Here is a 24667-nt window from a genome sequence, read left to right on the forward strand (position 1 = left end):
ATTAACGTACAGAAAACTTTCCTACTGTAGCTAACCAACAGGGAACGTTCTGGGAACCTGAAAATAACGTTCTGGGAACCAAAAATTGTTACCTGGGATGTATTAAATCATAAAACAGAATAATAAAAAAACACTTTTTTTTCTGGGGGGGGGGGGGGGGGGGGGGTATATGTGAGATATTTAGAGATACAGCAGAGAATGTCTACAGTATATGTGGTATAATATCCCGCTCCAGTGCAGTCGGTGTCGGTTTGCAACTGTTCAGCTGTTCCAAACCCTCCTGTAAAACTCACGAAGAAGAGGAAAACAAAAGTTGATACCAAACCTGTTGCTCACTGGATTTGATCTGATCTATGTCCAAGAAAACATGTCTACAGATGTCAATATAGCACAATGATTACTAAATCTAATAACACTCGCGGCCAATTATGTGTTTAATCCACAATCCATCGAGACCAGTATACTGAAAATACTTATAAATTCTCTTCTTAGTGGACAAGACTGCAAGTAAGTTTATTACATTCTCCATTAAAGTCATTTGTAATTATTAGGAACTTCATATTGTATATTAAGCGTGGTTTAAATGTGAAGTTACAGAAGGCTGTTCTTCTGCTACTCCGAACAGACGAACAATCTGCCAGAAATGACAATCTTTTGAAGTAAAAACACAAAAAGATTTATTGATAAAGGGTTATTGAAAACAAATATGTTTCTGAAAGTTTTCTTACATTTTCTCTTCCGTTTTAGGCTGTTGTTTTTGTGATGTGAAATCGAAGGTATTTTTGAATCAGACATTTACAGTAGACAGATGAAGCCTAACGTCAATGAACAATCTGATATTATTAAACTGAATATTTCAGTTCATATATAGCAATTATGAATAGCAGTTATACAGTATGTCTATTATAATTCTGGTTACTTTTACTAAATTAGTTATTTTGGGATCATTTGAAAGTAATGAAATCAACCACCATTGTGAACTTGAAGTAATGATTAAATGACAAACGATTCAACAATTAATAAAGATTGGGTAAATATGATTGTAAAATTGTATTACACTGTAATAGAGAATATAACAAATTGGGTTCAGTTTTCCCAGCACTGTACATTTCTGTTCCCCAATGAATTCATATTTAGAGTCAGTTAAACTCATTAAACAATCAGAAATTATTAAGACCATTCGGTTATTTTACATGGCAATATATTTGTCTGTAACTCACTTTATTTTATACATTGTTTTTGCTGTTGTTGACGATAACTCAGCATTCTTCATTATTGTCTTAAGTAAGATGTTCTTCATCTGTGTAAAATGGTGTCATTTCCAGGTGATGCTGAAGGATTGAGTGTTTTCAGAAAGCAGTGCTGATCAGTTTTCAGTGTCAGTTTAGCTGCAGTATGTCAGAGGAAAGAGGAAAGGACTCTCTCTCTCAGATGAGTCTCTCAGAGAAACACAGGTAAGACTGCGTCTGTTTTCATCAGTTTAAACTCTACTGGACTTTGTGTTTCCCTGTCAATAACAAAACTTTAAGCATTGTTTTATATTTGCAAATGTTTTGCTCAACTTCAATTTTGAACTTCTTAAATTAACACTGACATTGTCTATAAAGCCCTGTTTACTCTATAGAAAATATCACAGGTAATAATTTGTTAAAAACCTTCTAGACGCTGAATTAATCCAAATAAATGACTTTGGTTTTTAGATCATAACATTATTGATAGACGTTAGAAAACAACTAGGCTATACACTTAATTTAATTCAAGTATGCTAACAAAACTGTGTCACACAGACGTTTCTGCTCTCTATTTCTGTCAATAAACAAAAACTTGACATGTTCTCTTAAATTATAATTCTCAACATATATTAAAGAAATTGTTAAACTAATGTGAGCCAGTAAATAAAATGATTGTTAACTACAAAACTGTAAATTGTGTGAGTGTGTGTATTTCTGTGGAGGATTAGATAAAGACACAGGTGTGTTTCAGACACAGTTGATCCTCCTTTACTAAAGTGTTTTCTCTCTCTCTCTGTTCTTTGTGTCATCAGTGTAAGATCAGGCTCACATGTGTCCAGCTCTGTGTCTCTGAAGAGTGATCGGTCTAAAGGTAATCCAGCAAACTTCAGTGAGAAAACACCATCATCTAATAAAAGGTATTTTGTGTGTTTACATTACATTATAGGGTTGTATTATTTGACCACAGTGGTGTATGTGATTGAACTTGACTGTGTAAGAGGATTTAAGAAACTCATTCCAGTAACACAATTACACAGGCAGCCACAAGGAGGCATACATTCACTATGGAAAATAGATAATGCAACTAAACATGTCCATCCATCCAACCATGGTCATAAATGAACAAACACACAGCTATACTGCATTTGATTACTATTTGCAACATTAAACCTTTTCAAATGAGACTAAAGCATCTCCTGTAGTAAAGTGTTTTCTCTCTGTTCTTTGTGTCATCAGTGTAAGATCAGGCTCACATGTGTCCAGCTCTGTGTCTCTGAAGAGTGATCGGTCTAAAGCTGATCCACCATACTTCAGTGAGAAAACACCATCATCTAATAAAAGGTATTTTGTGTTACTGATTTTTTGTCACACATTGACTGTGTTTAAAAGTTGTATCAGTGAATACCAATCATGAAACATGTTTAGATTAAGTATTCACAGTTAATGCTTATTTCTCTTTCTGTAAAATATCAGTTAGTATTTTATTTTAGTAATTTGATTACAGGCTTCACTATGAGACATTAGACTCAGACGTTCAGACTCACAGGAACCACGAGAATTTCAAAGACAATCTTCTAGGGATCTTCCAGGTAGGAAAACACATTTTTATAAATGTTTAATATTTCTAACAAACAAATATGTTATTGAACAAAAAAATTTAATTACATTTTTCTTGAGCACTTATTTTTCCCTTTAAACACATTTTAGCTCAACATGGTTATGGCATGTTAGTCTTTTAACTGGATTTTTAATGTACATGTATTATAATTATTGAATAAATAGTGTTGACCAAATGTAGATGTAGATTTGGCTTAAATTGTTATTCTGTCTTTTCTCTTACTTTTGTTTGTAGGATCTTGAGAGCAAAATAATCACATTTCTGAAGAATGAACTGGAGAAGTTAAAGAAAATATTACAAAATGAGAACACACAGCACTTTGTGAAGGACTTTAATGAGAACAGATCCAGTATCAAATCAGCAGCTCTTGATCTCACACTACATTACCTGAGAGAGATGAAGCAAGATGAAGCTGCTGATGCTCTAGAAGGTAAGAGACACATGATCATCTGTCAGATTGTCTCTTATAAATGTAGGAGAGAAAATTAAGACTAAAACTATCTATTGTCTGTTCCTGTGTTCAGATGAGCTCTTCTTCATTCATCAGCTGAAATGTGGTCTAAAGAAGAAGTATCAATGTGTGTTTGAAGGAATTGCGAAGCAAGGTGACTCCACACTTCTGAATAACATCTACACAGATCTCTATATCACTCAGGGCGGCAGTGAACAGGTCAATACTGAACATGAGGTGAGACAGATTGAAGTTGCTTCCAGACGTCATGAAGCACAAGAGATACAGGTTGAATGCACAAATTTGTTTAAAGCACCTGAACAAGACAAGGAGATCCGAACTGTACTGACAAAAGGAGTCGCTGGCATTGGGAAATCTGTCTCTGTGCAAAAGTTTGTTCTGGACTGGGCTGAAGGAAAAGAAAATCAAGATATCAGCTTCATATTTCCTCTTCCATTCAGAGAGATGAACTTAAAGGAGAAAGACAAACTAAGTTTGATGGACCTTATAACTCAATTTTTCCCAGAGTCAAAAGGACTGAACCTTACAAGAAGGAATCAGTTCAAAGTGCTGTTCATCCTTGATGGACTGGACGAATGTCGCCTTCCTCTGAAGTTTGATTGTAATGAGACGTGGCATGATGTATTGTCACCAGCCTCTCTGGATGTTCTCCTAACGAACCTCATGAAGGGAAATCTGCTTCCTTCTGCTCTCATCTGGATCACCACCAGACCAGCAGCTGCCAGTAAGATTCCTCCTGACTGTATCGACCGGCTGACAGAGATACGAGGATTCAGTGACGCACAAAAGCAAGAGTACTTCAAAAATAGATTCAAGGATGAGAATCAGGCCAAATCAATCCTAGATCACATTAAACAATCAAAGAGTCTCTTTATCATGTGCCACATCCCAGTCTTCTGCTGGATTTCAGCCACTGTTCTCCAGAACATGCTGGAGGAGAAAAGAAATAATGATGTGAAAAACACTCAGGCTGATGAGATCTCTAAAACACTGCAGGAATCAAACACTGAAGACACTCCCAAGACTCTGACACAAATGTACACACACTTTCTCCGCTTTCAGATCCAGCAGAGCCGCCGAAAGTATGATGGAGAATACACACCAGATGTTTACTGGGATACAGACGCCATCCTTTCACTGGGAAAACTGGCATTTCATCAGCTGGAAAGAAACAACCTGATCTTCTATGACACAGACCTGGAAGCCTGTGGTATTGACGTCTATAAGGCATCAGTGTACTCAGGCATGTGTACCCAGATCTTTAAGGAGGAAACAGGGATCGTTCTTGGTACCATGTACTGCTTTGTTCACTTGAGCATTCAAGAGTTTATTGCAGCCCTTTATGCACATCTGTTTCTAGACATCAACAAGACAAGTGTGTTTGATCATGAGTCTACAGAACAGGAAAACAGAAATGAAACCATGATTGATTTACTCAAGACTGCAGTGGACAAGGCGCTCGAGAGTGACAATGGACACCTGGACCTTTTCCTTCGCTTCCTCCTCGGTCTGTCACTCCAGTCCAATCGACGACTCTTACGAGGTCTGTTGACACAGCAAGACGGTAATGACCAGAGCAACAAGGAAATAGTTCAGTACATCAAGAAGAAATTAGAAGATAATCTTCCTGCAGAGAGATCCATCAATCTGTTCTACTGTCTGAATGAACTGAACGACCAAACTCTGGTGAAAGAGATTCAGACCCACCTTAGCAGAGGAAGTCTCTCATCTGGTGACCTTTCACCTGCCCAGTGGTCTGCTTTAGCCTTTGTGTTGTTGACATCAGAGGAAGAGCTGAAGGAGTTTGAGCTTCAGAAATTCAAGAAATCAGACGAGTGTCTCATTAGATTATCGGCAGTCATCAAAACCTCCAGAAGAGCTCTGTAAGTCTTTTAATATATTTTGTCATGTTTAGCTCTCATCGGAAAAATGCATTTATCTACATTACTCTATAGTGATTCCCCTTCATAAACATGAACCTATACATGTAAAGCGTGTGTGTGTGTGTGTGTGTGTGTGGAGACAGTTTATTAAAACTAAAGACAAAATATAAAAAAACATGTAAAAATGTTTGAATGTTTGTTTTGTATCGTATGATAAACCAGACTTGTATGACTTATATAGAATTCTGACATTTTTTATTAATATACCCAAACTGGGGGGAAAGAATGTAATTTGGTACAGATGTTATTTATATTGTCAAAAAGTAAGATGAAATTCTAAAAGGTTATAGCATAAAACATTGAGATTTTTATAATACAACTTACTTAAAGTACATATATATTACCACATCATATATTAGTTATCCCTCTGTTTCTTCCAGTAATTAGATATTTTAAATGCTTATTTCTATGAGTAATTCTTTAATGTATTAATAATGTAATGCAATATGTAGATCGAGAGATTTAGATAATGTTGTATCATATTTGATGTACACATTTTAAGATGGGTTTTCTACAAAAAGGTTTTTTTTACATTTTTTATCGTTCAAAATCTCTTTTTTTCATATAATTTTTTAAAATATATTTTTCTAATTTAGTAATTAAGTAAAATAACTATAAATTTCATTTCAGTAATTGTTATGGCTGCTTTTTTTTACTATCTTTAAATTAAAGATATATCACCCATTGGCCACCCAGATATCGGCATCAGCCATCGGTTGACCTTAATCTTGAAATATTAAAAACAAAACAAAAAATCTTAGTTTCTTAGGTTTAAGTAATCTTAGCTATATTTTATGTCAAAAATACATGTACATGTGAATGAAGGCATTTTTAGAATTATAGTGAAAGGCCTTTAACTTGCTATAAAAGTGTGAACTGTCTCATATAATGGTGTCGGTGCAGTCAAGACAATAATATTGTTGAATATTAAGTGTCCCCAACTAAGCAAGACAGAGGCAACAGTGGCAAGAACCTAAACTCCATCAGGTGACATAAATTGAGAAAAAATCCTATAGCTATAAAAGCTTTACACAAATATTTTTTCAAACACACTTCATTTTATCTACATTTTGATGTTATTTGTCACTGAATAAAAAACACTAATGTACTGGAAATAGTAGTTTTTGAAGATGAATGTTAGTTTAACTCAGCCTCTTTGCTGTATGTGCTGTTTAAGTAAAAAATAAATGAAAAATGTGTTTAATATTTGTATATAGAAAATGTATTGTATGTGTTCCATCTAATTCTGTGTTGTGACTTATTGTAGGTTAAATGATTGTAACTTAACAGACAAAAGCTGTCCAGCTCTGGCTGCAGTTCTTGGATCAGATACCAATCTGAAAGAGTTGAACATGAACAATAATAATCTGCAGGATTCAGGAGTGAAGCTGCTCTGCACTGGACTAAAGAATATAAAGTGTAAATTGGAGATACTGAGGTAAGTTGAGCCACAGGAGTCACATGACTAGAGTGAGGTGCGATGATTGACAGGACGATGCGAGAGAACTTTTGTGAAAAATTCAAAGATCTTTTATTTATTTGTTACAATGTGGGTATACCATATCAATCCTGTCATTGTGCTATTTTATTGTTGTTGTGTTTTTTCATTGAGTTTTTCATACTTTGATGAACTTGAAAAATATACAGCCATTCACTGCTATTATAAAGCTTGGAAGAGCCAGTGCCCGGTTGCATAAAGCACCTTAAGTGTAATTTTCCCTTAAGTTCTCCCTTATGTTTCCCTTAAACCTAAGGGTGTTACAGAAAAAAAAAAGGGTTTCTTTAAGTGAAACATCATAAACACTTAGAATTTCCCTTAAATGCTGTTTTTTCACTTAAGTAATCCCTTAAAAAGCATTAAGTGTTGCATAAAACCCCTTAACGGTCATTTCCCTAAGTATAACTTAAGGTTTGGAAATCGTAACCTTAAGAGTAACGCGGACAAAAATAAGACGACATGGCTGAATTTATGGAACCAGCTGCAGATCATTATGTGCCAAGAATCATTTTTAGGGATAGGGAGAACCCTTTGGACCATCTTAGCGATGAAAAATTGTTGCAGGAATACCGATTTGATCGACGTGCAATATTTGACATCGCTAACAAACTAGGCGGCGACCTTGCATGTCACACATCACAACCACTCTTTACCTGCGGTGTTACAACTGCTTATAGCATTGTGTTTTTTTGCAACTGGGAGTTTTCAGACAGTAGTGGGAGATGTTTTCCCCGTGCATAAATTGTCTGTCAGCAGAGTGGTTCATGGGGTTGCGGGGGCTCTTTCCCGTCATTTAAACGCAACGGTCAAAAATAGTTTTTCTTTTGCCATATTCGTCAAGAAGAATGCATTTCTCATCCATTCCGATATCCTAGCCTACTTTATTTGATGAAACAGCGAACGTGTTAGTGTTAGTGTTTTGCGTATCTATGGCAACAACAGACTTTTATAACGTGAATCCAGGATCGCTGTCATGAAACACTAAAATGTTTCCCTTACCTAAGAGAACCGTTTAAGAGATTATATGCAACACCTTTAAGTTATTCTCTTAGGTAAGGGGAAATCGGCCCTTAACCCCCTGAGGTCGACGGTATCGCCGGCGATACCAGCTCGCTTTTTTTTTATCAGTGTAAAAGAAACTCATAAATACTCTGTTGACTTTGATTTTCCATAGGAGTTTCATACATCAATCGATTCTGTTAAATGTGTATTATTTTTGTGTATACTCACAATAAAAACAAAGTGTTGTGCTTTTCGCCAAATAAAGAAAAATAAACACGAAGCGAGTTCTGCCTTCTCTCTGTCCGTGTAGTCCATTCTGAAACGCGTCCGAAAATGAATCATAACTCAGCGAATACTTCTCACACAGGCACGTGAGATATGTCTTTATGAAGCTTGAAATCTCTTCTTTTAAATGAAGTAATTTATATAAAAAACAAATGTTTTCAACTCATGTAATCCCTTTGAAAGCAAGGAGAGGTACCGTTTTTCCTTCTCCCTTCATTATCTCTAAATGAGCTGCGGCCGCCCCACCGCCGGTGCGATTCACATGTAAATAGTTTACGTGATCTAGTATGCATCGCATACGCCCCCCGATCAATGCCATAAAAATACAGTTTCTTCATCTGACTTACTGATAGTTCATCGCGTTTTGAGTATGACATGCTTCTCCGGTAATAAAGACGCCCTTCAGATGATTCTGGACAGCGAGGAAGAATGCACCTTTTCCTCAGAGGACGAACGGCAGCATTTTGAAGAGCGAATTCCGCCGAGAACACAATTTCGGAGTAAGTTTTACTTAAAAGTCTTTTGTCTTTTATTTTTCGTGTTCGCATTTATGAGGAAAAAACAATATTACGTGACAGTTCTCTATTATGGACGCGAGCGCTCTAAAAAAAGCACTAAAAGACTTTCAAACTTTCACAGAGACCTCAAAACAGAAAGTACAAATCCTTTCTTTAAAACGAATTTCGTTTTGTATCAATTGTATCTTAATTTTAATAATTTTTTCATTAACAAATTTCCTGGATTTAAAGTAAATATAGGCTAGCAATCACAACATATGGTGCTTGAACTGGAGATCATCATGAACCAGACCGTAGCCTACTCGCCTCACATGTCTAAGGGTGTATTCACACCAGGAAAGTCCGATAGTTCACTTGCTTTGGTCCGGACCAAATAGGATGTTGATTTTTTTTGTTTGGTACGGTTCGCTTTCACACTGCTCTTTTTGCAAGTGAACCAAAATGTGTAAACAAAACCACACGTGTGCTAAGGTTGTCCATTCATTGGACAGGAATTCTCAAGCAGGGAAAAGCAGGAAGTGCACAAACAGGCTCAGCATGGAGATATTTCGTAATGTAATATTTGTTATTTTACTGATTTGGTGTTATTCTCTACAAACGCAATATGAAGAAACTATATGGTATAGATAAAAGCCCGCCCGCACCGACAATTGATTACTTGGGTCCTTACATGCGCTTCGTGAGGCACACTAGCTGGCACACGCACGCAAGGTCTCTCGCTCCCTCTCTCTCTGCCGTGCGCGCGCTCTTGCTCGCTCGCTCGCTCTTGCTCGCTCGCTCGCTTTAGACACCATTATGCCAAAATGTCCGTATCCTCATAAGAGCAGTCAAATAAAAGGCTCAGTTTTCTGCAATTGGGTCGGTTCATGTTCACACTGTAAACGAACCGTACCAGAGTTCGTTTGGAACCGTACCGAGACCACCTCTTCAGCTGGGTCTCGGTTCGATTGTTTGGTCCGCACCCGAGTTCGATTGCTGTATTCACACCTGCCCAAAAGGTCCGCACCAAGGGGAGAAACGAACTAGAGTATGATTCAATCGAACCAAACGAGGCAGGTGTGAATACACCCTAAAAAATTTGAAATATATTTACAGAAAGCTGGTTCTAAACAAAACCATCCAAAACACTAGCCTACTGCGAAGATCGCGAGTCAATAGCCTATGTCAACTTCATCTTTGCCAGAAGTTAAATTTAAATCGCGTGTGTGAATGAATGATGATGTTTTAGCAAACTGTATTGCTACTGAGATGAGTAAAAATCGACTGAAATATGAATACATAGATAAAATGTAGGCCTATAATCATTTTTTTTTACAAAGAAAGAGTACACTTGAAATATTGTTGAAATTGTAATTATTGTTGTAATTGTAACCTTTTTAATAAAATAGCAAAACATATTTACAAGATAGATGTAAGCAAAATCTTAAATGGTCAATATAAGTCTTCTTCTAAATATATCTTTTGTCCTTGCATTGTGGCTCAGTCAGTTTCACACCTGAATGAATGGCTAATTATGCAGAGTGGGTGGGACATTGTAATCTAAGGTGTAAACTACTCCTCCCCCTCGCATATTGGCTTTCCAAGCAAAACCTGTTTTACATCAATTTAAATCAATGTATGGTTTTATGTGAACGATAAAGCAAGACTATTTTCACATAATTTTGAAGAAAAAACTCTAGGCGAGGACATCCATTAGTCAAAAGTCTTATTGACACATATTTACTATGTGTTTTGTGGCCTTATTTCAGAAATTTTATTTTTTATTTTTTTCAATAACCATGCATAAACATTATTCTCTCAAAAATGAAAACATGTACATACACGTGGCTCACATATTATGGTAGCCCTGTTTGTGCTTTATAGAGTGAATTTACACCTTTGCCATTAATATGTTTATAAGCAACTGAAAAAAGCACAAATGTCAGGGCATGTCAGAACATCTCAAGGGCCCCAAAAACAGCCCAGACCCCAGAGGGTTAAGTATCATACTTAAGGGAAAAACTTAAGGTGCTTTATGCAACCGGGCACAGGACATTTGTTTTATATGATTCCGATTGTATTCGTCTGAAAGTAGAATGTCATATACACCTAGGATTACTTGAAGGTGAGTAAATCATGGGCTAATTTTCAAGGGATTATAATATTTAGTGGATAAAGTTTTTTTTTTTATATGTATAGTCTACTTCTTATAAGTTCACACTTAAATTGTGCTGTTTTTGTTTATAGTAATTTATACTTTAGTGATGTAATCATTACTTGCATACCTAGTGTTGAGTCAGAATTCAGATGATTCTGTTAGAGCTGGTAAATCTGCCTCAGAATGGAGGGTGAGTTCTGGTAGAAATCACTTCTCTTAATATTTTATGTGACAGGATTAATGTATTTTAGTGCATTTGAGGGAGCTGTGTATCTTTGATTCTGCTTTGAGCTTTGCAGCTAGTCTCGACTAAACACTTCCTCTAGTTTATGAGTGTAAAACACACCACTGTGAAGGTATTTTGGTCCATTTGTCCCACTCCTCCTTACAAAGCTGCTTCAGCTCAGTGACATTTGTAGACTTTCCAGCATGAGCTGTGTTTCACGTACTTCCACAGCATTTCAATGGAGTTGTAGTCTGGACTTTAATTAGGCCATTCCCAAACTTATATTTTCCAATTTTCCAACCATTTTCAGGTTATTTGTTGTGGATCATTTAGATCACAGACTTTCAGACCTGGGGCTCGTTCTTCGTATGTTGCTTAAAACATCCGAGATCAAATTACACATCCAAGATGATATCATCGTGCTAATCATGATCTGGCTAATTAGGTTCTTCGAACACACCTGCCGGATATGATTAGTATAGCTGGATTGAGTTAGTGAGATAATTGCACGTTCATGCGCTGGTTTAAAAGGGGATATGTATCGATAGTAGAAACATGATCAGCAACGCTGCTATTGGCTGCTCAGCGTGGCCAAAGAGCGCGCTCAGTTTTTCTCCTCAGCAGAACAAGAACTAATAGTCGAAGTTTATTCGGAATTTTAATGTTTAATCAAAACGCCAGGGAACACCTCAAAGTCTGCAAAAGCCAGGAGAGAGGGCTGGCAAAAAGTAGCAGACAATTTAAATCCGTTAGAAGTGGCCATGTTAGATGTTTTTATCACTTATTAGCCTATATTTTTGTATTTTAATAATTGCATAATTACTTTGTTCATTGTAATGTCAGAGTCACCACACTAGAACACGGGAACAAATAAAAGTGAAGTACAAAAATATTCTACATATAATGGTAATTTTTAGTTATATTATAGTCTCTTTTATAAAAGGCACTGTTAAATAAATGGTGATTGTCTGTTTATAAAAACAACCAAGAAAAAGGCTGAGAAAAAAAAGAAAAGAAAAGATCTTAGTAGCCTACACTGTAAAATAACATTTGCTGCATTAAATTAAAGGACAATTCTGGTGAAAAATGAACCTAGGGGTAATTAACACATGGTTACCGAGTCGATCGTTCCATGGAATGCGTTTTCATGATAATCGAATGTAAAGAGTTTTATCTCTAAAAACAGATTAGCTTATAACGCTAGTATATGGGGCACAGAGTAAGTAAAAGTAAATCGCTAGTTAATACCGCTAACAAGGCTCAAAATAGCCTCACACTAACACGGTAGCATAATGAGGGTCCCTACATACAAACCGAAGCATTGAGAACTTTGTAAGTGTACAGACAGTTTAATAAGAAGATACTTTATAAAGACAGTACATTACGCGTCTACAGGCAGGTGTCATCTTGGAAAACAGTCTCGACTAGTCGAGCCACGAATGCCGTGCTACGTTAGATTTCACAAACGTAATTCCTATCAACCAGCTCACTTCACGTCACGTCTGCCGAGCCAGAGCCTGTTCACGTCACGTCTGCCGAGCCAGAGACTGTTCACATCATTTCTGTTCCTGAGCCGTTGTCTGTTCTAGCCCATAACCCCATAGCTGTCCCCAAGAAATTTTTTTAGGCAGTAGGGTCCTTGATAGGACCAAGGCGCCGCCTTGGCCCTCTGAACTGTCTGGTCCACCTTGGCCACCTGAAATGTCTGCTCCGCCCTGGCCACCGGATCCGCCCACGCCACGCCATCCATGCCACGTCCCATGTCCTGTCCTCCTGCACGGGTCTGGCCCACCATCCCTCCCCCATGACCTCCTCCACTCCACCACCCTCCTGGTATTATGTTGTGTTTTGGTTTTGTTTGGCGTCGGGAGACGCCCTTAGAGGGGGGGATTTTGTCACGTTTTGGGTTTGTTCATGTCATGTTTCCATGTCTGTCATGTAATTCCCTGTTTGTCATGTGAATTTGCCATGTGTCTTGTCATTGGTTAACCCTCTGGGGTCTGAGCTGTTTTCTGGGCCCTGGAGGTGTTCTGACATGCTCTGACATTTGTGCTTATTTCTGTTACTTGTGACATTTTCATGGCTAAAGTCTGATTACACTGTATTCAGCACAAACTCTGCTACAATAATATATCAGCAGCAAGTATATAAAAGTTTGTAGTTTTGAGATAATAACATTTATGCGTGGTTTGTGAAAAAACAAAAAACAATTGTCACTGAAATAAGCTCATGAAACCCATACTGATTATTTCTTCATAAGACTTTTGAAAATTGTATGACGTAGCCTAGAATATTTGCTTCAAAACTATGTGAAAATCACCCTGACTGCTCATTCAGAGAAGACAATATATTGATTTAAAAATTTTATGACGTGTTTTGTGTGAAAAAGCCTTATGCGGGAGCTCATTAATATGTAAGCTTTTCTCACCTGAGAAAGACAAAGAACCTCCCCTAACGGCCCTATTAGGAGCTATCAGGCCCTATCATTCTGAGCAACCTTGCACAAAGAATGAGATTTAAAAAAGAATGGCTTTTTGATTGTTTTTAATTTATTTACAACACAACATAATCCAAAGATACACAAATGACAAAAAAAAAACAACACATTATTTAACACACTGAACTAAAGACAGAGACTTGAACTGTCACACACCTTTGTGCCATTCCTGAAACATAGTACATACCTTTCCATGGTTTCCATGGTGTTTGATTTTTCACTTTAGCATGTTCATGTATGGAGACTTATGTGAATGTTGAAGTCAGCAGGACTTATTCAGTGGCATCTTGTTCCTCTAAAAACAACAACAACAAAACAGCTGTGAACATGCTGATATCAAGAGAAATTATGCTGCACAATTTGGGGAATACATTTTAGATTTTTCAGGTTAAAATAGCTTTTTAAAATGTACAGAATACACACACACACACACACACACACACACACACACACACACACATATATATATATATATATATATATATATATATATATATATATATATTAGCCTACTTTTACCATGCTGTGTTTTATTATAGAATATAAAAACATCCTCATGTCGAACATGTATACAAGCACTGAAAGGTTGCCTACCAGTTCACATTTCATGTTTCTGTCTATATATAGGCTACATATATGACATTAGGCTTAGTTCATGTTTTTACTCCAAACTCATTTCATAACATACATTTTAATCTGGCACGACCAGTTTAACATGTCTTACCTTAAAAATCGTCTCATCTTCAAATCGCGTTCTTCTGAGGTAAATCCGAGGTAAATTCAAGGTAAACAGCACAGCACAGCTTACATTCGTCCAAACTCGATGAAAACAGAGAGGAGTAAGTTACAAGGTCTCTGCTTCTTTGTTTTGAGGTGATGAGGGCGTTTAAAGGTCTGCGTTTCTCCGCATGGATCATTTGCATGTCAATCGCTCGTGCGCGCGTGGGTGTGATCACATTATAGTTAATTAGGACGCGTTTGAGAAACTGTACATGCCGCTGCTTTCGTATGGATTACTTAAAAATATAATATTTGTTTTTTATATAATTTACATACTTTAAAAATAGAGATTCCAAGCGTTGTATAGACATGCGTTTTAAGTCTGTGTGACAAACATTTGCTGAGTAACAGGTCATTTTCTGTCGCGTTTCAGAATGAGTTTCACATTGAGAGAGAAGGCAGAACGCGCATCATGTTTATTTTCTTTGTTTTACGGAAAACACAACATTTTGTTTTTATTATGAGTGTACACAAATAAAAGAAGACATTTAACAGCTTTGAATGATGTACAACACAAGTATGTGAAATCAAAATCAACAGAGTATTTTGCACTGATAAAAAAAAAAACGAGCAGATCACGCCGGCATGATTGCCGACCTCAGGGGGTTAATGGTCTGATCATTGTTCACAGGTGTCCCTTGTCTTGTCATTAGTCTGTGTATTTAAGCCCTCTTGTTTGCCATGTGTCTGGGTCAAGTATTGTTTCCTGTACTGCTGTTGAGTAAGTTCACGTTCATGCCACGGTTTTTGTTGTCATGCCACGTCATGTTTTTGTTTCATGTTTTCTTTACAATAAACTGCACTTGGGTTCTAATTTACAACTTGCCTCCAGTGGATCACTTATTACACCTGTACAGTTGTAAGACTGGATAAACTGGAAGAACTGGAAGAGAGGGCAACTCTCTAAGAAAACAAAGGAAATTAACATTTTAACTCTTGCTATATTACCATCCCCATTCGAGACACGATCACACATCAGTTGATCACCTCCCAATTTACACATCATTCCCTCAACTTCTGTCCCCAGTAAGTCTGGGCTGGTGATTAATGGAAATTCCCACCGTGAACTCAAGTTTACATTTGAAAAGAGGTTTCTGCCTTGGTCTGAGTGTTTAGGGAGATGCTGAAGAAGGCTCGTGGCGATTTGTAACTCAAATTAGCCCGTGATGCAGAGTGTATGCAGGCACTCCCCATCATGTATTTTATAATGTCAGGTTCGCAACTTCTCTCTTTATTCCAGAGCATTTGATGTTTTGTATTTTTTATCTTTGAACTGATTATGTAATTGGCATGATACATTTACCTGACATAATAAATTGTTACATTTGATTTTATTCCGACTGACCAAGTAGATTAAACGTATTCGTAAGTTACCGCAAGTTTTGCATCAGATTAGTGACGACTAATATTTTGGCGCTAATTCAAGTGTACATGTTTTGCAAAGACAAGTGAATTTCCATTTAGGGCAGCAAAAGTGCTGCTTGACCAGCCTAAATCTGGGTGTGTCTTACCTCTGTTTTAATTTAATGTTACTTTAGATAATTGTACGTGGGAAACCACGGAATGGCCAATCCAAAGCTATTATAAGACAAGTAAAGTTGGTTGACTTATATCTGTAGTAGTGGCCATACCTCTACTGAAGTAAACGCTACTTTAATTTCAAGTGTATGCAATCACGGGGGCTATACCAAAGTATCTTTGATTGTGTAAGCGTGAATGCGACCGATCTCAGGTATATAGCAATTACCTCTGTTTAGTGACCGAAGCTGGCGAGATTGTGATCGTGAGACCCACGTTAAACAAGGCGTGAGGACCTCTGAGCGACATAGCTTCCTAATATGAACGGGTAAAATATAAGTAAAGAGTTAAGTAGAACAATTAAATGTATTGTTAAACTATTATGAAATTGACCAATAACCAATTGGCAATCTAGCTGAAAATGGATTCAGATATAAAATGGAGTCAGATATAAAATGGAGTCAGATAAAAGCTTAAATGGATTTAAATTACTTTGCCATGCGGAAAGACAGTAACACACAGAGACCTTCACCCGTTCTGGCGGAAACCCCCATTTGGACCGATAAACGGGCTTACACAGTTTTAAATAATTGTATTCTCAAAAGTGATGTTGATGTCTAACATATTAAAGATTTCTGTGCCCTTTGTTTGCCTCCATATTCAGTTGTCAGTTTTGCATCTAAATGTCAATGCATTTGTACAAAGAACAAAATAAAATTCAAGTTTAAGGATTTATATTGTTCAGGTTTAACTGATTAATCAGCTGAAAGCTTTCATTCCTGTTCTAGACTCTCTAACTGCAGTGTGACAGAAGAAGGTTATAAAGCTCTGGCTTCAGCTCTGAGATCAAACCCTTCACACCTGATAGAGCTGGATCTCACAGGAAATGATCCTGGAGAATCAGGAGTGAAGAAGCTCAATGATTTACTACAGGATCCAGACTGTCAACTGAAGACACTGAGGTGAGACAGGATCAAATAATTAACTAAATTACTTATATGAAGGCTAAATATTCATAACTAATATATTATTTTAGCTATACAATTAGCTTGACAATTTGTTGCATCAAAATGATCAAGATCAGATCAGATGCTGCAGGTTCTGTCATGATGATGATAAACGTCAACACAGTTTAGTTGTGATATGAGCTAAAGGTCAAATAGACATTATGGGTCAGTATATGGGCTGCTATTCTGGAGTATACCTTGATAATTGAAATGCACAATTTTATTTTTGTGCACACTTCTCATCAAAATAGTTGAGAATACACAAAAGTTTTCTGAACACAATAGTTTTCCGTCAAGTCCAGATTCACTGCATCTCTCTATAGCAGGTCTATGAGTCTCCAGATGTTCACAAACATGCAGTTTCACAAGCCAGTTTTCTCTGTGCTGACGTTTCTCACTTCTCCTGCTTAAAAGCCAGAAATATCTTAATTTCACACTCTGTATTCATACTGAAAACCATGATCTAGTGAGCTTTTGCCCTTCTGCTCTGTGAGACGTTTCTGCTCTTATGAGTTTGCTTTAGGACTGAGTGTCGCTCTAGTTTCTTTTAAACTTATATTTATTTGTGTATGTAAATGTTCAAAGAATTTTCTTTATCATATCAATTGTTTTTGTAATGCTGCAGACATTTAGTTGAGAACTGAATTGACTCTTCTGCAGGTTTTTGAGTCCTGCTGCAGAGGAAGCCTGTCAGTATGTGAATAGAGTTGTGGGTAAAAACCCGTTTCTCCAGAAAGAGCTGAATCTGAGTGGACATGAACTAGGAGACACACGAGTGAATCAGATCGCTGCTCTACTGCAGGATAAACACTGTCAACTCAACACACTGACGTGAGTATTGCTCATTTATTTATAATATTACTTTACTTTTAGTTGTAATGTTAGCTGATGATTATTTCCTCACTTGTTTGAGTCAGAGCAGTTTTTTCCTCATAGAGTCACACAGAGCCACAACAATTTAAACTAATCAAATTAAACAGCAAATAAAAACACAATTAAAACGTGATATCAAGCTTTAAATATTTGGTTAAGACAGACAGTTTGATCATGGGTCAATAATTATTTCAGTTACTGTAGAGGTAGAACAATGTTTTTTGTGACATCAGAATCAGAAATGTTCATAACTGCTTTCAATTCAATGTTTGTATTTCCCAAAATGTAAAATGTCTAATTTTGGTGCAGCATATACTGTAACTTGTAAAAATGTAACAAGTGCATTTTAAAAGTCTGTGATCAGTATCTGCCTGTAATAAGATCCACTGAACGCTAGTGATGGACGCTTTCGAAACACGCTTCATGAAGCTACGAAACCTTTACGAATCTTTTGTTTCGGATCAGTGGTTCGGAGTGTGTATCAAACTACCAAAGTCACATGATTTCAGTAAACGAGGCTTAGTTACGTCATAACTGTTTTGGAAACGTTTGGAAATGTCAATGGTTCACCACTGGGGGGCGATGATCTCTGTCAACCCATGAATCATGCAGATTTACTGGGATTGAACAAGAGTCTGTGGGTTTAACCTGATCTCTGATCAGTTTTATACATTTGTAGACGTTTTAATTAGACATTAGTTTAATTCAAAGGAATAATAGTAGTTTCTTATTGGCCTGTTTAGCTGAGCCATCCATAAAATAAACAAAACAAGCACTGAAAATTGATAAAAGAGCACATATTATACAGACACTTGATATTTAATCATATTAGATGATTAGTTAATTGCATTTAATAGATTTTACTTTCAATAAAACATTTGTAATGGGTTTGTAGAAGGTGTTTTTATCAGTTTTTGGCCAGTGTGTGTCATTTCGAAACTACACGCTTAGACTAACGCTTCAAAACAGTGAATCGTTTTGCGAAGAAATTGGTTTAATTGATTTGAAAAGCTTTGTTTCTCCCATCACTACTGAACGCAAGAGCAGCTTTATTCAACTAAACATGAACAAAACTAAAAAAACAAAGACTTGACTGAGAAACATGAAGGTCACCAACAGCAGTTGCAGGGAACAAAGCCAGACAGAAGACAATGGTAACATGAAGGCAGGGCCATACACAGGATTTTATAAAAACTGAGGTCCCACAATTGATGTTGCTACGGGGGTTCAGGGGGGATTTAGATTTTCCTGATCTACACATGTGCAATTAAAGGTGTTTGAAGGACAAACAAATTGGATATCAATAGCTTTAAAAACATGTCAGTGAACAGTAGCATAAATTATTTGTCAGGCAGAAAACAGATTCTTAAACATGAGAATCAGGTTAAATGTTGCAATGAATGATCCACACTACAAAATTGAAATGCAGAAATGTTATGCTTATTGTTGACAAAACACAATCACTTATTCCAAACAGGAATGAGAAATGATTCAATGATTATTTTGCATAGATGTTACATTTCAATCAAACGCCAATGCAATCCTTCTGTGTCCAGAGGCATATGAGCAATATGTGTGAGCATCAAAGATCAGTTTCAGCAACTTGTTTCTTTCCTAAATTAATCAATGATTTTAGACTAATCAGTTCAATTTATTCACTCAAAAATATCCAATTTCCACTTATTGGTAATACTTATGAGTGCTTTTATTATTTTCAGTGATGTGCAGCCTGTACATATCTGTTCACATCTCAGAAAATGTGTTTTAGGGGGTTTCATGACCCTTTAAAAATGATATGAAATGAATGTGTAAACTAACATAAATGGATCAAGACAACCTTTGTATTGTTACAATGTTGGTAGTATATTTAAATGAACAATGTGTAGTCTTTCTCTGTGTTCCCTGAACCTGGATATCCCTGTTTATTTGTCAGCAAAAGTCTGCTGGATGAAGCTAAACATGTTAGTTGATCATCATAAATCTGAGTCATTTTCTCTTCTCTTTCTGTCTTCAGTCTGTGGAGTTGCAGTATTACAGAGAAACAGAGTCTCATCCTGACTTCAGCTCTATCAAAATGCTTAAAATCACTTCAACAGTTAAAACACTTAACTAAACTAAAACACTTTATACTCAATATCTTACAATGAGTCTAAATTCACATTATGCAAACATGTTCACCTTAGTATTTTGTGATCTGGGGAAATAAAGATGAAGATCTCTCTTCCTCTGTTTTATTTGCTGATGAAGATGATGTGACTTTACAGAATAAATAGTTTTCTTTTCTTCTTTCTTATTTTCTGTTCTCTCTCTGCAAATGTAGTTTAAGCTGGTGTGATATGACAGATGATGGTTGCTCTGATGTGACTTCAGCTCTGAAATCAAACCCGTCACACCTGAGAGAGCTGGACCTGATCGGGAATAATCTAGGAGACTCTGGAGTGAAAAACCTCAGTGATCTACTGATGAACCCACAATTCAAGCTGGAGAAACTACAGTTGGTATCATTATACTGTACAGCAATTACAGTGTGACTGAAGTTTATTTATTTGAAGACAGCAGGGCTTATGTTTCATTGTTGATAGCAGTGCACTTTCTGGGTTTTCCCCATTGCTCACATTTTTATGTGTTTTTTATCTAGATGGTAATTGTTTAATTTCCAGCATTTGATACAATGTACTGATTGTGTACATGCAGAAATCTGCCTTTTCAACAGAGAATAAAGAAGAGAGACGTCAAATTAATAGTTAAAAATTAAAGAGAAGAAACAGTGTCTTCCAGCACACAGAACTAGTGTGACTGGGTTTCAAAACAGACTATTGGAAACTAAATGCTGCTGTAGCTCTTCAATAAGATGATCATCATAGATGTGAACTATTGTTATTTCTCTGCCTTCAGTCTGTGGAGTTGCAGTATTACAGAGAAACAGATTATCATCCTGACTTCAGCTCTGAAATCAAACCCATCACACCTGAGAGAGCTGGACCTGAGCAGGAATAAACTAGGAAACACAGGAGTGAAGCACGTATGTGACGTACTGAAGGATCCACACTGTAAACTGGAGAGATTGAGGTCAGTCACATTCACAGACAAGAATCAAAATGCTTAAAATCACTTCAACAGTTTAACCCTCTGGGGACCAAGGTGTTTTTGGGGCCCTTGAGATGTTCTGACATGCCTTGACATTTGTGGTTTTTTCAGTTATTTATAAACATGTTAATGGCTAAGGTGTAAATTCACTCTATATAGCACAAACAGGGCTACCATAATATGCGAGCAACGTGTATGTAGATGTTTGTATTTTTAAGAGAATAATGTTTATGCGTGGTTATTGGAAAAAATAAAAATGAAAGTTGCTGAATTAAGACCACAAAACACATATTTAATATGTGTCCACAAGACTTTTGACTAATGGATGTTGTCCCTTTGAGTTCTAGCTTCAAAATTATGTGAAAATAGTCTTGCTTTATCGTTCACAAAAAAAAATACATTGATTTAAATGGTGTAAAACAGGTTTTGCTTGGAAAGCCATTATGCGAGGGGGGCGTGGAGAAGGAGTAGTTTGTCCCACCCACTCTGCATAATGACTCTGCCTAATGAGCCATTCATTCAGGTGTGACACTGACTGAGCCACAATGCAAGGACAAAAGATGTATTTAGAAGAAGACTTATATTGACCATTTAAGATTTCGCTTACATCTCTCTTGTAAATATGTTTTGCTATTTTATTAAAAATGTTACAATTACAACAATAATTACAATTTCAACAATATTTCAAGTGTACTCTTTCTTTGTAAAAAAAAAAAAAAAAAAAAGATTATAGGCCTACATTTTATCATATGTATTCATTAGTTTGAATATAGCCAACATTGGAACATCTAACATCTTAGTCTATGACTTTATTTTTGACAAAAATAGTATATATATATATATATATATATATATATATATATATATATATATATATATTATATATTATATATATATAACGTTAGATATGAGCAGAAATTGCTAAACAAAAGCTTTTTTGATGTGGCGGTATATTCTACAGTAGCCTAAAAACTGTACCCTAGTCTAGTCAACAAAATGTTGTCTTTCATACTTCGCCTGACTGTAATGTTGTTTTTATGAAATATTAGGGCATATAAATGCTAATTTGCAGTTTAATACGTTGCTTATACAAATACATTTTATTTCAACATATTCCAGTCGATTTTTACTCATCTCAGTAGGCTATAGCAAAGCAGTTTATTATTTTACACACAGACGCGCGATTCATATTTAGGCTAAACAGTCTTTACAAATATGTCCCCTTCATTCATCTCACAGAAAGGCGAGTCATATTATAGAAATGGGATTCATCTTTTTGCGGTTTACATATGCCTACACTAACGTTATTCCATAACGTTATTCCACACGTGAGAAAAGAAAACAGCCTACCTCACTACTCAGCGGAATCTGCTCCTCATTTCAGGAGATATTGCTCCTCATCAGCACTGTTCTGAAGAATCTTTTCTCCATAAGGTAGGCTATAATGTCTCACTCGCGAGGAGTCGCGACACGCTTTGTTTACAGCTGATGTGGGCGTTTCACAGCTCTGAAATAGTTCTCAGAATTTGCGTTTGAATAGCACGCGCTCTCCGGGGCGTGGTCACATTACTGTGAATCATCTCGTAATGAGGTCGACTGGAGTCGCTCTCTTTTTATACAGATTGCAGAAGCTGAGAATATTTGTTTTTTATATAAATGACTTCATTTAAAAGATGCGATCTCAAGCTTTATGCCCGTGGGTCTGTTTGACTGAATTTTCGCGGAGTTATAGATAATTTTCGAACGCGTTTCAAATGGGAGTTTACTGACAGAGAGAAGGCAGAAATCGCATCATGTTAATTTTTCTTTATTTGTCAAAAAGCAAAACACTTTATTTTTATTGTGAGTATACAGAAAAAAAATAGACACTGAACAGGATCGATTGATGTATTACACGAAAATGAAAGATCAAAATTAACAGAGCATTTAGTGTTTATTTTCATTGCTAAAAAAAAAAAACGAGCAAAACGCGCCGGCGCGTTTTTGGTCCCCAGAGGGTTAAACTAAAACACTTTATGCTCAATATCTCACAGTGAGTCTGAGTTCACATTATATTTGTGTAAAATTCTTCACATTCATGATTTGTTTGTAAGATAATCTCTCTTCCTCTGTTTGTGTCTTTCTAGTCTATATCGCTGTGGCATTACAGATGTTTCTTCTTTAACTCAGTCTTTGACTAACTCAAACGCACTGCAGTTTTTAAAAGAGCTTAATCTGAGTCTCAATAAGATAGGAGACTCAAAGCAGCAGCTCAGAGACGTGATACGAGACTCAAACTGTGACCTGAGGTGAGGAAACATCACTTTGAGATATTAAAGAGATCTTTATTTACCTCTGATATGTGAACAAACCTTTCAAACATTCGTGAAAGGAAATTATCATTAAGCTTTATTGCAACAAATGGTTTGTGTGAGAACAAAATGTGAAGTTATTGAAATGTTTAACACAAAGGAGGAAAGAGAACAAAAGTTCACTGTCACAGCTTTATACATCAACACCTGCTTTATTAACTGTGTCAGTAGAAGTGAATCATTTCAGTGTGAAAACAGACTTGGTCAGATTGTAGGAAAACGCTGCACTCCTGCTAAAATCAGTGCAGTTCAGCTTCAGCTCACAGCGTCCAGCTCACATGAGAAATGTCCCTGTCTCTAGTGTGTTTTTACTGTGACAAGCAACACGTCACACTACTTTACACTTACTTTACTCTCAGTTATTTACTAAGAGCCTACAAACATGTTTAAACTAGAGGACAAACGGCTTTAACTAAAGGTTTGTGTTTGAACTCAAAATAACATTTGTATTTGCTCCCTGTGGTTTATTCCATACGCCGTACACTCATTAGTTTCTCCTTTACAGAGACTCAATAGGAGTCGCACCGACACACACAGACAAACATATGAACATGATTCAGGTTTTACAGCTATTATATTTAAAAACACAAATATCTATGCAAGATCATGTAAAGTCGGTAATTAATCTGATTACAGGAATTCAATTTAACTTAAAAAAAACTATTAACTAATAATTAACTAATAATTTGCACTTTGTTCCACTGAACACTGATTGTTTTCTCTTCTGTTCCACTTTACAGAGTAGATGAAGATCAATCATCAGACTCTGATGGATGCGTTATATCATAGTGAGAAATGATCATGAGAGGAGCAGAAACCATCAGGTGATCCACAGAAGAGTTTCACTACTGTCTATGAGGAGAAATAAATGTGTAAATGTGTTTCATACAGGTGGAAGAGACTCAGACTTCACAATTAAATAAAGCAGCGTGTGTGTGTTAGCATGCGTATTAGAAACATGTGATATTGAATGATTCATGTTGGTTTATTATTCAGCCAAATGATGGTTTAGTTGTAATTAAAGGTGGAACAGAGGAAGAAGCTCAGATGAGTGTCAGCAGAAATCTTCAGTATCAGGCCTGCAAATATAATAATGTTTGGATTGAACTCATCCATAATTAAAGTAAAGTAAGTAAATATTTCTAATCATGAACATGATTGTCAAGTATAGCACATAAATGTTTCAAAAGATATAAAGTTTACATGTAACTTTTAAACATTTACATTATCTCTCTAATATTTTATGCACAGAATATCTTTATTGTTATTGTTTTATTGTATATGAAGTTAGTTGTGTGTGTGTCTGTTGCTGATACACAGATCTACAGTATATTGTCTTTGTTCTGTGGATGAAGTCTCTTCTCCTCTACAGACGACTAAACATTTTTACCAGTTAACAGCATTTGTGTGTGTTTCACTCGCTCCTCAGATAGCAGACGGATGTGGGCCACTTCAGGCACTGATGCGGCACTGCAGGCCTTCTTATGGCCCGGATGACTAATCTGGGTGTAAACCAAATATGGCCCACATATGTTGCAGCAAATGTGGCCCAGCTATCTTAAAACATATCTGGGCCAGTTTTGACAAAGATGAGGAACTATAATCACTGTGAATCTGAATGTG

General features: G+C 36.4%; 2 protein-coding genes across 2 annotated transcripts in view; both read left to right on the top strand.

The window, feature by feature from the left end:
* The window catches only part of LOC307161679 (uncharacterized protein), a 396018-nt gene that overhangs the window by 54473 nt on the left and 316878 nt on the right, over positions 1-24667 (top strand). The gene's annotated exons all lie outside the window — the stretch shown is intronic.
* LOC307161657 (NACHT, LRR and PYD domains-containing protein 12-like) lies at positions 294-24608 on the top strand. The gene is made up of 14 exons (XM_079876525.1): positions 294-507; positions 1326-1454; positions 2045-2149; positions 2469-2573; positions 2737-2821; positions 3085-3280; positions 3375-5205; positions 6533-6703; positions 16515-16688; positions 17394-17564; positions 19927-20100; positions 20502-20675; positions 22820-22981; positions 23785-24608. Exons 2-14 carry the CDS (start codon positions 1396-1398, stop codon positions 23831-23833), a joined length of 3456 nt encoding a protein of 1151 aa, XP_079732651.1. The 5' UTR covers positions 294-507; positions 1326-1395; the 3' UTR covers positions 23834-24608.

The sequence above is a fragment of the Squalius cephalus genome, assembly GCF_949319135.1.
Source record: "Squalius cephalus genome assembly, chromosome: 7".
In the NCBI taxonomy this organism is placed as follows: domain Eukaryota; kingdom Metazoa; phylum Chordata; class Actinopteri; order Cypriniformes; family Leuciscidae; genus Squalius; species Squalius cephalus.

Excerpts from the sequence above, each read along its gene's own strand:
- LOC307161657 (XM_079876525.1), top strand. The coding sequence starts at position 1,396 with ATGTCAGAGGAAAGAGGAAAGGACTCTCTCTCTCAGATGAGTCTCTCA. Across the intron at positions 2,150-2,468 it reads ACACCATCATCTAATAAAAG|TGTAAGATCAGGCTCACATG; the intron begins GTATTTTGTGTG and ends TTGTGTCATCAG. Across the intron at positions 20,101-20,501 it reads TTCAAGCTGGAGAAACTACA|TCTGTGGAGTTGCAGTATTA; the intron begins GTTGGTATCATT and ends CTCTGCCTTCAG.